Source organism: Pseudochaenichthys georgianus, chromosome 6 (assembly GCF_902827115.2).
Source record: "Pseudochaenichthys georgianus chromosome 6, fPseGeo1.2, whole genome shotgun sequence".
Classification (NCBI taxonomy): Eukaryota; Metazoa; Chordata; class Actinopteri; order Perciformes; family Channichthyidae; genus Pseudochaenichthys; species Pseudochaenichthys georgianus.
The window spans coordinates 41334258-41349507 of NC_047508.1; the positions used below are offsets into that span (position 1 = coordinate 41334258).

Here is a 15250-nt window from a genome sequence, read left to right on the forward strand (position 1 = left end):
GCTGTCTGACAACAAGGAAGTGTGGTGAAAGCACTCTTTATCCAGACCCGGCGGCAGACATACGTCTCTGGGCGGGCATTTGATGTACCAGGGCGGGCCCACCCCGAAACTTACATTTCCCGGGAAAACTGAATTGTGAAAGAGCTGACATGCTGAAACCCCAACCCCTGCAGGGGGTCTGGGGAGATTCTCCCCCAGGAGATTTTTTGAAATACTAACATAAAATACACATTCTGGTACTCTCTTGAGAAGAAAAATAAATAAATCTATTACTACACAACATATTTAAAAAAAATGAATGCCATTTGAAGCGGCTGGGATGAGGATCAGCACCTCCAAATCTGAGGCCATGGTTCTCAGCAGGAAACCGATGGACTGTCCACTCCAAGTAGGGAATGAGTCCTTACCCCAAGTGAAGGAGTTCAAGTATCTCGGGGTCTTGTTCTCGAGTGAGGGAACAATGGAGCGTGAGATGGGCCGGAGAATCTGAGCAGCGGGAGCGGTACTGCAGTCGCTTTACCGCACCGTTGTGACGAAAAGGGAGCTGAGCCGGAAGGCAAAGCTCTCTGTCTACCGGGCCATTTTCGTTCCTACCCTCACCTATGGTCATGAAGGATGGGTCATGACCGAAAGAACGAGATCGCGGATACAAGCGGCCGAGATGGGTTTCCTCCGCCGGGTGGCTGGTGTCTCCCTTAGAGATAAGGTGAGAAGTTCGGTCATCAGGGAGGGACTCGGAGTTGAGCCGCTCCTCCTTCGCGTCGAAAGAAGCCAGTTGAGGTGGTTCGGGCACCTAGTTAGGATGCCACCTGGGCGCCTCCCTAGGGAGGTGTTCCAGGCACGTCCAGCTGGGAAGAGACCAAGGGGTAGACCTAGGACCAGGTGGAGGGATTATATCTCTTCGCTGGCCTGGGAGCGCCTTGGGATCCCCCAGTCAGAGCTGGTTGATGTCGCCAGGGAAAGGAAAGTTTGGGGCTCTCTGCTGGAACTGCTACCCCCGCGACCCGACCACGGATAAGCGGGAGAAGATGGATGGATGGATGGATGGATGGATGAATGCCATTTCAGTTTTTTGTTACTTTGTTCTGAAAGCTGATCCTGCTGCTCCTCACAGAGAGAAGAGGCTGTGAATTACTTTACATTGTGGATAAGGGTGGATAGCCCCCATTGTTCTGTGTGTCAAAATGAAAGACAGCCCACACACCAATCAATCATCAAACCGTGGGGTCTTATTTCATTACGTGTTGATTTCTATCAACACGTAATGTTGTATCGATGTATATAGAGATGTACTGTAACTACAGCAAAAATATTCTCCGTCGGGACTTCCTGCAACAACACCACGTCGTTATCTTGATTCTGATTGGCCAGAAGACATTATCAAAGATGTTCTATTGAGAAGATGATCACTACGTGACAAAAGTTTTCAAACCGTTTCTAGTCTTCGGTATTTCCAGACAAGTGACTGCTGAAATCAATCTTACTAACTGCTGTCTGTGCAATTTACTCCGCGCGAGTTGGCGGACTTTATTTAGCTTACTTTAAAATCATTTTTCATGGTGGGGCTAAGCCATTTATTGGTATGGCTGTAGCCTACCCAAGTATACCTTGGCGCCGCCACTGAACATAATAATAAAACAATTAAAATGTTGTATTCAGCCCTGATTAAAACAGCGGGCCCAAATCCTGGATGGTCGGGCCCAAATCCTGGATGGGCGGGCCCGGCCCCATGGGGCCCGCCCATGACGCCGGGTCTGCTTTATCTGGTAACTGACAAAATGCGTGACTCTTCGGCCCCGTTCCCATGCTCCTGAACTGGGACTCCTGTCTGGTCGCGTGCTGACAATCCTCAGAATCTCTTCGAGGGGAACATACCCATCTATGTTTGCCTGCAGTAAGCATCGAACAAATTACATTTCTGTTAAACTCGGTAAATAAAGTTCCAGTTTAACAGAAGTGAGAACATCTTAAGCTTTTATACTGGGACAACTCCCCTGTGAAACTGAATATGTAAGCACTGTACGGTTACAGTAAAATCAAATGTAATGTTTTGCATTTGATTGGGCCTAGAATGCAATTGTATATTTTTTTCCGTGCTTTGGCAGCCAGTTTTGAAATGATTCAGAGGTCAAGTGTTTCTGTGTGTGTGTAGGCATAAACTTTGCATGAATTATATATTAATAAGACCTTCTGACATGCTACATAGCTTAACTTGATGCAATTTTACAATATACTCACGTTCAACGTTTATTGGGAGTTGCGAAATGCTGAGTGACCTTGTCCTTTGAGAGGTAGTTCTTAGTAAAGTATTAAATAGTGCTGCATTATATTAAATATCAAAACATGTTTTGCTCACTCCCATTCATGTCATTCGGAGTGTCCTCGGCCGGCCCGAATGACCTGCTCCTAAAAGCATCTTTTCATTGACTTCAGTGATTTGGCTGATTTAACTAACCTAATAACCTTTTCAACTGCCCATTACATCACTTTAATGTTGTTAAAATCATGTTATTCCAAACGGTCTGAAAGTGACAGCTTGTTCCCTCTCTTCATTGAAGTGTTGTGGTGCAGAAACCTGTATGATTAAGTTAGAAAGCGAACAAGTAAATGTGTTGTTGCATACAGATAGGAAACCTTTAAATGGTGGTATTTGAAGTTATTCAAGGCCATTTGTTCAGAAAGGGGGTTCAGTAAATATTTCAGGCTTTAAACGGTACTTTTAGTAGACTCTGAACTGCTGAACGGACAGGGATTAGTTGTTTCTCTACTATTGGGCCTTTGTATATTAGATGTAATCCTGGATGAGACACACATTAGCAAAGTGCCTACTGCTACATTCCTGTTAAGGCATTTCAACCTTTCAACGTTACTATGTAATTAGCCATTTATTAAACTGGGGTTTAATGAAATGAGACTAAAATGAAAAGGAGTCTCTGTCCGTCTGGGTTAGGCGGCTGTATCACTGAGGATCCAGGGAAGGGTCAAGACCTGACATATTCTTATCAGAAGTCTGGTATTATTCTCGGCTGGATTTGTGATTTAAGAACAGAGAAGCTAGTATAAACCACCGTGAAAATAACGCTCTTTAAACTGAATAAGGCAGTGAGGGGAGTTTAAGAGTTTGTAGGGGTATCAAATGTGGTTTTGTACAAAAAACTGCAAATTCATGATCCCCCTGTGATTCCTGCAGGAATCCTGAAGTCAACTGTAAAACCTTTTAAGACCTTTTTTAAGACCCTTTCCATACATTTTAAGACCTCATCGCCACTTGGAGTTCTAACCGGTTACCTTGGCGACACACTTCACCTCACATTGACTATATACAGTATTGATAGTCCTTCCTCCTTATCTTCCAACCATTTGGATGCAGACTTGCATTTCCCCATAACGATGTTGCTTAGCAACCGGCGTAAACAGACCTCCGCGCGCTATCAAGCAGTGAGCGTGCGATGTCCTGTTCAGATGACGTCAAACCCAACGGGATGCCATCAATAAACTCCACAGAATCACACGACACACCTACGCCATGACTACATTCAGGCAGACTGTAGAATACAACCTCTTTGGACCATTTATATACTTATTGACAACAAGCTACAGAATGTAATACCTTGGAAAATGCCGTTTAATACTTTTTAATAGCCTTAATTTTCGCTAAATTGATTTATCAACTTTTAATACTTTTTAAGACCCCGCGGTCACCCTGGTGATGAATATGTTCGGCAAATAACATGCAGGGAGCACTGACTGTGTAGCAGCCTGTGAGTTTAATTACAGAACGGTTAGCGTGTCTTATTTTAGGTGTTGGTCCGGGACTGGATACTTTTTGGAGATAATTGCTGGTAGTATGATTCTGGGTCAGAGCTTTATTGGTTTTGACTAACTAAACCTGTACAGGACTCTGCTGCTGATAATAATTGCATTTATCATTAATTGAATCACTAACCAAACTACTTGAAATAAAGGATTATAATTCTGTTTGAATATAATCCCCACAGCTGACCAAAAGAAAACGTTTTTAATAAAGGGATAATCACTTTGACGTTTCCTCTGCGTGTTTCTTAGCCAGTGTTTCCATGGCGCTCCTCTGTCTCTCCAGCTCAGCGTTGCTCAGCCTCAGCTTCTCTGTGACGGAGGAAAGCGAGACGTCCTGCTCCGACACCGTCTGCTCCAGCTCAGCCAGGCGCTCCAGGTGCTTGTTGGTCGGCACCCTGATGCTGGGCTTCTTCATCAACTCCTGGACAAAAAGATGGAGGATACATTATTAAAAACACTGCTTCATGTGTGCTTTTATTGATGTCTTTATGTCTTAATGTGTGCATATGTATAAATGTGTTTCCTGATTGTGTATATATAGGTATATACATATTTCTATATATATTTGTATTTTTTGTATTTGGGATTGTGGGAAACGGTATTTCGATCTCTCTGTCTGTACACACAAACTGGGTGTTTGACAATAAAGTTGACTTTGACAAACTAATCAGAACATCACATTTCAAAAAGTGGTAAAAGACTTTTTGAGGAACATCTCAATTACTCAGGATTTAACCCATAACACACTGGAAATGAGGTGTAACATGTTGTTTATAACACACCATGCATATAAATACACCAAGGGACTTAAAGGTGCAAAGTAAAACAAATATTTTTCGAGAACTTACAGTAAGTTTATAACTTGAAAACTATCAACAGAATGTGAAGAGGTGACATTTTTGTGAGTTGTGTGTTTATTTATTTGTTTATTCCACACATGGCAGTTATTTTAACACAAAACATGTACACTTTACAAAACATGTACACTTAAGCTGGAGCCACACAGAGACGATAACGAAAACGAACCGAATTCGATATCAAAAAAGTCTTTCGTCCACACGAGACCGCTCGGCCCGCTGGAGACGCTGTAGTACATATGCCGGGCCTGTAGGTGGCGCTGTACTTCCGCCACAAAATACACCAAAAGCAGCGAAGAAGACCCCCGAGCATGGTTGCCCTTCTGTACTCTCCGCAGTGGATTTAGCAACATGTAGTTCTCCATGTCCACTTGTTGCTGATGGTTGTGGTGGAGGAGCTGTAGATGTTGCACTAACATCTGTAGCATGGTCAGTAGCTACTGACCATGCTACAGCAGTGAGCAGCAGAGGTGGGGAGAGGCGGGGCTATTGTGTCATCGTTATCAGGAAATTATCGTATAGGGCGTACACACGGAGCCGTTTGGCCCCCAGAGCGTTGCGTCCGCAGATCTACCCACCTTGGGACCCGTTATCGCCTCGTGTGGCCGAACCGTCTATAAGATAGAGAACTGTAGCGGATACGACCCGTTTAGTCTCCGTGTGGCTGCAGCCTTATACTGGTTGTTTTTTTGTTTAGTTTTTTTTAGGGCCGGGACTTTAACGCGTTAATTAAGATTAATTAATTACACAAAAATTAACGCGTTAAAAAAATTAACGCATTTTAATCTCACTTATTTTTGCACAGCGGAACGTTTCTCACTGGATGAGTTTCAGGCGTACCGATTATACTGGAGCACCAACTAACGTTCATGACTTCAGCATGGGACTTCAAACAACAACAAACCACGGTGAACAATAGTCAAACATGAACGAACAAGCTGATGAGACCGCTTTGGTCGGCCCCGTGGATGGGACATTTTGTTTTAAAAAACGGACGGATGGAAGCGTCGACAAGAGCACGGTTGTGTGCAAATTATGCCAAAAAAGAATGTGCATATCACCACAGCTCATCAAGCCTAAAGTATCACCTAAATGCAAAGCATGTAGCAGCTAGCATGTAGCAGCTAGCATGTAGCAGCTAGCGTGGACGTTAGCCCGACTCCGAGTGCAAGGAACCACACCCTGACCCAACCCACACCCTGACCCAACCCACACTCAACCAGATGACTGGTTTCAGGGCCAGGATAAGTCAGTCCACGTCTGAGAGAATAACCAGCTCCCTGGCTCACTGGACTGCACTCGACTGTCGACCACTTGGAGTCAAATCCATGTGAAAACTGCTTCTCACTGTTCTCAGGTCAAATATGTATATTTGATTAAAAATGCGATTAATTTCGATTAATTAATTACAAAGCCTCTAATTAATTAGATTAATTTTTTTAATCGAGTCCCGGCTCTAGTTTTTTTATATTGCATGGTGGAAAGGACAGTTACGTTAAAGATGTCTACAGTAGGCATTGTGTTGCTGAGATATTCACTATATTTACGATAACTAACTACAGTATGAATGGATGTATAAAGAGAAAGGGATAACGAGCAAGAGGGATGGTTTCTCAAGAAGTGAAGACTCCTTTAAGTCTAATCATTTCTGATGTTAAGGACTGTACCTGCACCATCTGTTGTGGCTGTAACTAAAAAACTGACCTGAAAAGAAAAAGGTTCTAAACTTAAAGGTTAGACATGGATAAGTGCGAACCTTTGCCATCTGTTTGAAGCGGTCGAGAGAGGTGTCCGTTTGCAAGTCCAACTTCTCATGCAACGTCTTCATCTCCTCCTGGTGTCTCTTGATCATCTCCTCCTGGTCCTGTGATTGAAAAGGTGAAGTTATAAGAAACCCTTTGAATATAAAAGGATCATTTGTATTCTTAAATCTAAACCAGGTTTCTAAAGACAGGAGACAATAATAAAAAGTGGCCAGTAGATAAGGGGCGGAATATTTGTGGAAATGGCTGCTAAAAAATTGCTTAGATTTCAGTCATTTGAGATCAAAGACATTTATAAACAAAGTGCAACAGAAAAGTCACTTGGAAAACACCTGCCGATTCACTTTTTCAGTTCCTATGAAACCGGTTTCAGGGAATCCTGGTGTTGGCAGTCATTTAATTTTTTACTCACCACAGCTAATTATTACAATCTACCCGTCTGTTTTAATGACATAGACACTATTTTACATGCCAGGAATTCTGCACATGCCAAACCAAACCATTACATTGATCGACTACAGGTGGTACAGAGCTCATCTGCCGCTAACCAGAGACAAGACAATTGATCACATGACTTGTGTTTTTACCTCACACTGGCTTCCAGGAAGTTTAAGTATACATTTCAATCATTACTTTTAGGTGGCCTGCTTTCATTTCATTTCATTTCAAACCTTTATTTATCCAGGTATATCCTCTTTTTCAAGGGAGACCTGCTCAAGTAGGTTCCACATGAAGCAAACATAAACAGAACAACAAAAAGGACATCATACAGCATCAATCAGGACAGGTCCAAGATCTCTTCTTCCAGGTCAGGACTCCCTGGAAGAAGAGATCTTGTATCTCAATGGGACATTCCTGGATAAATAAAGGATAAATAAAAAAATAAAAAAAATCAATACAGGGATTACAATTTACAATAACTTTTACTCTGGCGTGTGTAAATCACAAGTCAAACCAGATATGTAACCACTCCTTTAACCCTTACGTTGTGTTCGGGTCTCCCGTGACAAGTTAAAATTATATAATAACTACGCTCTAGTTTTTTTTTATGGAGGCTTCATGATATCCTCCACAGCAGCTAACACAACAAAACTGATTTTGACAATTTTAGGCAAGTCCAAAGGTCTTTAAAAAAAAGTGTATAATTTGGTGTGGGGGTCTGGGGAGACTCAGCAGAATTGTTTTTGGGTGACTCGGGTCAAATTTGGCCCAATCAAGATTCATCTATGACTCCAGACACCCCTCCCCCGCCCCGCCATCCACTGGAACAATAAGTGATCGCAACACGCACCTGGTCTCCCCTCCCTCTGCCCCTCCCCCCACGGGAACTCCACCTTTCTCAAAGAATATGTACACCAACACTTGAACCTGAACACACACATGCACGATATGTGGGGTAATGTGTTTTGGGGCCATAACATTAAATTACAGCAGGATTGTACGGTTATGAACGCATTATAAGTTAGTTATGATGTAGTTAAAGCAATATTGGATGATAGTAATTTTTTTGAGTGTTTTGGACTGAGATTAATCATGGGTCAAAATGTACCCGCGAACACCATGAAGGGGAACAGCTTTCGAACACAAGACATGTCACTTGTTAGACGTTTTTATCCAAAGCGACTTACATACTCAACACTGTGGGAAATCCCCACAGGAGCAGTTTGGGGTGAAGCGACTCAGGGACACAACGACATGCTGACTGCAGTGGGGTTTGAACCCCCTGATCCCAACACTAACGCACTAACCCACTGCGCCACACGCCTCCTAAACACAAGGGTTTATATCTATATGCTATTATCAATACCCCAATACAACTTGGATTAAACAATATCATATGTTCATCTAAAAATGGTGAGAAAGACGTGCAACGGGAAATTCAAAAGGAAGGAGGATGATTATATATATATTGATTATCAAAGGAATGGATCATATCGTTTAAATAATTGATGTCTATCGTTATCGTCACACCCCTACTATGCGCCAGTAGGTTCTTTGAGATCCTCAGGCAGCCATTTTTTTTTAACATCTTCTGATACAGAGACACAACTGAAACTTAATGGGCATTTTCAGTCAGATTGTTCCAGAGCCTTGGGGCCCTGACTCATAAAATCAGGGCTGAGTAAATGAGAACCTTTTCTTAATTTACTTGAGTTTTAATTACTTTCTAAAAGTAAAACGTTTCCATAAATATATTTTCTTAATCTCACTTTTTCCGACACTATATTTGTTAATATACATACAACATTTTTTGATCTGTTCCCTTTAAAGCCTGACGATTTACGACCTACAGTTTTCTTTGCTATCTCTCTCAAGCTCACAACATTTTAAAAGTGTAGTCATGGCAACCATTTTTAAATGTACATGGAAAGTTTGAACGGATTCATCATTTTGTATTTAATTTTTAAAACTGAATTAGAGAGTTACTATATAGTAACTAACATTTACCTCAACCTATTTATGTTTCTTTTTGTTGTCGTTTTAAAAAAAATGTTTTGCTGTGATTTCCACCATATGTCTGTCTATCATTTTAAATGTTTTTGTACTATTAATCTAGTTTTATTCTGTGGGGGGGGTTAACATTTTTTGACAACCTGCACACCTGTTTGTTTTGTCTTTGACACTGTATGTGGTGTTTAAGAAAAATGAGAATAAAGTTGAAGAGAAATGAATAAAAGCATATGAAACATATCACTGGACCTGTCTGGCTTGAGTTAACTGCTTCTGGTACTTCTTCAGCACGTCTTCCTTCTTGTCGATCCGCCCCTGGAGGTCTTTGATGGTCTGGTGGGCCAGCTTCAGGGTGCGCTGACCCTCCGGCTGACCCTCCTCGTGGTTCTTCAGGTCAGCTAGCAGCCGCTCTCTGTTGGCAGCGGCCGGGAGGCGAAGACGCAGCTCGTTGATCACTCGATCTCTGGAAACAATGTTCTGTTCTGCCTTCCACAGAGCGGCTTCTTTCTCCTTCAACTTCTGCATAAAAGGAGTAATAATTCAGACGACACGCTCTGCATTTTATTTATGAGGAATAGTGGTTGTACAAATAGGGACCGAGTAGAATACCTCATCCAGAGTTTTACAGGTGGCCTGTGTTTCCAAAATGGTGCGGACATGCTCTCTGACTTTACCCAACGCAGACTCCAGCTGATGAGCGAGAGGAAGACTCTGGTCTGGAAGGGATCCTGTACCATACTCATACTGAAAACAAAGAAATATACTTATTCTCCAAAGCAACACAGTCTTATTCTAAATAATCATGCTTTGTTTGCTCTTACTTTAGATTACTTTATTGTCATTACATAATGCAAGCAGAGTGTAACGAAATTAAGAGGGTCTAATCAGAGTGCAAACAGTCAGTGATAAACACATCCATCAGCAGTCTGAATGCTTCCCTCTGTAAATAAGTTTACCTTTTCCGAACTGCTCAGTATTTCGCTCTGGTGTTTCTCGTACTGCTCCAGTTGGCGCTCCAGCTCCACCTCTCGCTGATCATGAGCCAGCTGGTGTTCCTCCTGAAGCTAGACATGGCCAATAGAGACGTATTCTGGATTACCTTGACATTTTCTTGAATACTACAATGCTACTGACACCCTGCTCAACTTAAAAGCACCTTAGGAAGTGAGGCAGTTGGAAATGTGAGGACTTACCGTACTTTTCAGACTATAAGCCGCGACTTTTTCCCCCATTTTTTTTGTACAGCTACCGGCCACTAGGGAACCTCCTAAATCTATGGATTTTACAGGTCAAATTAACCACCTTTAACTCTATGGGCTCTATGACCGGTCCGCGCCCGCCACCTTTAAGCGGCGGGCTCCAGCAGGAAAAGCTGGAGGCCGGAAAAGAGTGAGACAGGTAGCGCGCTAAAGTAAAAGTGGAACCGAGAGACAGAACGAGAGCAAGACAGACGGACAATTTAGCTGCTGCGGCTTATATGCAGGTGCGCTTTATAGTCCGGAAAGTACGGTAATATCTCGATTTCTCTCCACCCTTTGTTATTGAGGTAAATGAGTCACACCACAATAATGTCTTATCAGCCAAATGACCAAGACTTTATTTGCAGGGCTCGATATTATAAATGGCCCGCTGACCCGGAAGCACTATTTAGACACCCCGGGCCAGCATAACGTACTTTCCACTAAACATACTGCTTTAAAAAAAGTTGTCCTGTGGTATTGTTTCAGTTACAACATAGCGTTTCGTGAGGCGGTTGTCGTTGTTGGGTGAAAAGCAAACAGCTGTTTTCTGCAACTACACGAGCACTACAGACTTTCTCGCCACCTAACCATTCGCCAAAATGTTTTTAATACCAACGCTGGACAAAAAACAATCTTCAAATAAAAGAAAGTCACCGGAGGAGTTAAAGGAGAGTGACGAAGAAGAGGGAGAGAAGGTTTCAGCCAGCTTGATCGATGGAGTTGGCTTCAATACGATGCCAATATAAACACGGCTCTGTACATCAACGCCGGCCTATGCTGACAAGTAAGTGAAGAGTAGAAAATATAACGGTATTGGCTATAGGGAAATGTCCCAGCAGTTTAGGAGAATGAAGGTTCTAATCTAATCTATTACATAGCCATTACATTTCTAACTCCTGATGACCGGAAGGCAGAAAGCGCATTATACAAATAATAATAGCAGACATTTTTTAATAATGACCACAATATATTTATTTTAATCAACCAAATATGAACAATTGAGGAAAATGAGGAAGAACTGATGATTACAATGTTGTCGTACAAGTCGTAATGTAGTTGGTGCATAAATTACTATAGCAACACATGTGTTCATTTTCTTCATTATTATGTTTTTGGACGAATGCTCTTGGGTCAATGGTGGGGCCAGCGATAATACAATTCCACTGGCCCTCTACCCCTGATTTGTATTTACTATTGTATCTGTGTTATTGTGTTGCTCTGTGGGAGGAGCCTGTGACCTAAGATTTTCATTGTCATAACTACACTGTAGCTATGCACACATGACAATAAAAGCCTTGAATCCTTGAAACTTGAAGACACGTTTAGATTTGTGTGTGCATATTGGTGAGCTTTTAAGCATGAATACAGAGTGCAGCAGAGATTTTTGTCTCACCCTGTGTTGCTGAACAACGTCCTCCTCCAGCGAGCGGATGTTTCGCTCCTGCTCCTCCACCAGCGTCTTCAGGTACCGGATCTCCTCCTTCTGCACCGCCAGCTCCCTGCCTTTCCTCAGCTCCTGCAGACGGGCATCCTCCATCTTTGTGTGCCACTCAGTCACCTGTTGGAAGTGATACTGATACTAAGTGATACTGTTTTTTATTTACTTATGATCATATGCCGTGTCAAGTCTAGAGAACGGTAGACTTGTTCATTTGATCGTAGTTTTGTATATTTACAGAGACCGTTGCAAACTAAATTTACAAGAACACAATTGTCACTAAACGTCAGTAAAGGTGGATTGAAACTATATTTTAATGTATAGTTGTAAGTGTTACTACAGACAGAGTGCGGAGGGGTCGATTTGGAACAGGGCCAATGCCTCAGAAAAGGGGGATAGGTGTAATTCTGGACTACTGTCTTCATTTTTCAAACTGTTTTGTGATTTCGTCACAGCTTGTTTTTGGTACAGCATCGTTTATGACACTGATACTGACATGTCTGCTCCTGCCTGCACTTACACGGTCAGTAACGTCTGAATCAGAACATCTCCTTGTCTCCTTGGCCACCAGCAAAAGATTATCTATTGACTGCTTCATTTAAAGACAGGGATGCAAACTCATCAGGTGTCAAAAGGTGACAAGGACCCGAGCCCCCCGACCCCACGGAATATCGGCTTTAAAATGAGGAACAGATGATTTTAGCAGTCAGAACAACTAAAGCAGCAGGAAATTATAACAGAAACGCCAAAGAGTCACATCTAATATAAATATATATAAAAGCATTTATTTTAATTGTGTAGCAGTGAGTTTATAATTTTGGCAGCACTGTTGAGCATTTTGAAAATGTATTTTCATGCCTCTGTGCAAGGCTGAGTCTTTCTATCTTTATAGCCACTGGTGTAAAGTAACTAAGTTCATAAACTCAACAAGTACTATACGTGGGTACAATTTTGAGATACTTGTACTTCATTTAAGTATTTCAATGTTTCTTTTGCTACTTTGTACTTCTACTCCTCTACAGTTCAGAGGTACATGGTGTACTTCTACTCCACTACATGTATTAATCCCTTTAGTTACTTCACAGATGAATGATGTGAAATATAATCAAGTGTTAAATCCACCAGCTACCCTGCAGTCTACAAAGTCATTCAAACTAGCTGCTCCTTCACCAGCTTTGAGAACACTTTCATGATCAATCATTATAAAACATATCATATATATTATTCTGGAATGAACCAATCTGCACAACGACTACTTTTACTGTCGCTACTTTAATACTTTTACTTGAGGAACATTTTGAATGCAGTACTTTTACTGTAACAGAGTATTTGTTATGATTCTGTTTAGTTGTATTTTTGTTGTGTGCTTCTGTGTGCTATTTCCTGTCTCACCCCTCTCTTCTCTGTGTTCCTCTGCAGGGCTGGTGTGTGACAGGGAGTTGGCTGGCTCCTCCCAGTAGCAGACGAGGCACACCTGTTTCCACTCACCTCTTTACCTGTAGATATAAAAGCCCGGTCCTCATGCCACTTCCCTGCCAGATCATTCCTCTGTGTTTCGACCCTCCGGTGTGTCTCGCTGCTCTCCTCGTTGTTTGGATTTTTGCCAGCCAACTTCCTGACTCCACTGCCGTATTTTTTGTTCTCTGCTTGAATAAAGCTTTTTGTTTATTGACCATCTCTCTCCAGTCTTTTGCTTTGGGGTCCAAAATTCTATAGGCCGTAACAGAATTATCTTGCCAAAGCATGGACCCCGCAGAGACTGAGAGATTGAAGCAAGCTATTTCGACACAGGGAGCTCGTGTGGGGCAGCACGAACAAGCCCTACAAAGTATCATGGAATCCCTCCACAACCTTAATACCGGTTTCACTCAACTCAGCGGCCGCTTGGACCAGTCTTTCACCCAGCTCAACACTCTGACGGCTCCAGCTCCTGCGCCACCGCCTCCAGCTCCTGAGATTCCAGTCATTCATCCCGGCCAACCCCGTGAACCATTCATCCCCACCCCTGTGAGGTATTCAGGTGATTCAGGGACATGCAGTCAGTTTCTTCACCAGTGCTCTCTAGTTTTTGATCAGCAGCCTTTAACTTACTCCTCTGACAGAACTAGAGTAGCTTTCGTTATGAGTTTGTTATTGGGTAAAGCAGCTGCATGGGCGGTAGCCATAGCCAAGAGTAACCCAGCTATCTATAACTCCTTTCCTGTATTTGAGACCGAGATGTATCGAGTGTTTGACCACCCGCTTCAGGGTAAGGAGGCCGGTAATCGGCTCCTTTCTTTACGCCAGGGTTCTGAGTCAGTCTCCACTTACTCAATTGATTTCCGCATTCTCGCAGCAGAGAGCGGGTGGGATGAGACGGCTCTACAGATAGTTTTTTCCCGTGAAAAAGAGATTCCCTCTCCCCTTTTCCCAACCCAAGTCACCACGTCTGCCTGGACAATCTGCACCTCCTAACCAACGCCTGGAGCCTTTCTCCTACCGGGACCCACCCACCGTCTCCTCATCCCTAAGCCCAGAGGAGCCTATGCAGCTGGGGAGAATGAGGCTTTCACCTGCTGAACGGGAACGCCGTTTCCTCCAGAGGCTCTGCATATACTGTGGTCAGGCTGGCCACATTCGAGCCAACTGTTCCGCTCGGCCAAAAGAGCAGGCTCAGCAGCCGGGGGAGGGGCGCTGGTGAGCCATACTTCTGTCTCCCCTTCCCACGCTAATCGTCTCCAGTTAAAGGGTACGGTTTCTAGTTCTCAAGTTTCCCTTCCTCTCCAAGTCTTAGTTGATTCAGGGGCTGATGACAATTTTATTGACTCTGACCTGGTTTTCCAGTCTAATCTCCCCTCAGAACTCCTTCCCGAGCCCAAGAACATTTTTTCTCTTGATGGTAGGCTTCTTGCCCGTGTAACTCACCGTACTGCCCCAGTGTCATTGTTACTCTCAGGTAATCATCACGAGACCCCTTTATCTCATTCCCTCACCCCTTTCTCCGCTGGTGTTAGGTCTCCCCTGGCTTAAACTCCACAACCCACACATAGACTGGGCCACCTTATCCATCGTCAATTGGCGTTTGTTCTGCCACTCTCACTGTTTACACTCTGCCATACCCACCACTGTTACTTCAAGACCTGTTCCCCCCAGACCTGTTGACCTCACGTCAGTTGCCTCTGAGTATCATGACCTCCAGGAGGTTTTCAGCAAGGATCGTGCCCTGTTTCTACCACCTCATCGACCTTATGACTGTGGCATTGACTTGCTCCCCGGTGCTCCCTTGCCTTCGAGCAGACTTTATAATATCTCCAAGCCGGAGAGGGAGGCCATGGAGACTTATATCACTGACTCTGTTGCTACTGGTCTCATTCGCCCTTCTCGCTCTCCATTGGGGGCAGGTTTTTGTTGTTGTTGACAAGAAGGATAAGACTCTACGCCCCTGTATTGATTTCAGGGGCTTGAATGACATTACTGTAAAGAATAAGTATCCTCTTCCGCTCATAGACTCAGCTTTTGGTTTCCTCCATCAAGCCACCATCTTCTCTAAGTTGGACCTCCGAAATGCCTACCACCTAGTTAGGATAAGGGAGGGAGACGAGTGGAAGACTGCGTTTAAGACGCCCCTGGGACATTTTTAATATTTAGTTATGCCTTTTGGGTTAACTAACGCCCCTGCTGTGTTTCAGACACTCATTAACGATG

The 15250-nt window shown here is 43.3% G+C and overlaps 1 protein-coding gene across 1 annotated transcript in view; it reads right to left on the reverse strand.

Moving 5' to 3' along the window:
* Positions 1 to 15250, reverse strand: part of cep290 (centrosomal protein 290) — a 144060-nt gene that overhangs the window by 40359 nt on the left and 88451 nt on the right. The window contains exons 30-35 of the mRNA XM_034085975.1: positions 11522 to 11686; positions 9844 to 9951; positions 9497 to 9631; positions 9137 to 9406; positions 6430 to 6537; positions 4038 to 4237 (exon numbers count right to left, since the gene is read on the reverse strand). Of these exons, the coding sequence (XP_033941866.1) occupies positions 4038 to 4237; positions 6430 to 6537; positions 9137 to 9406; positions 9497 to 9631; positions 9844 to 9951; positions 11522 to 11686 (986 nt within the window). The remainder of the gene's footprint in view (positions 1 to 4037; positions 4238 to 6429; positions 6538 to 9136; positions 9407 to 9496; positions 9632 to 9843; positions 9952 to 11521; positions 11687 to 15250) is intronic.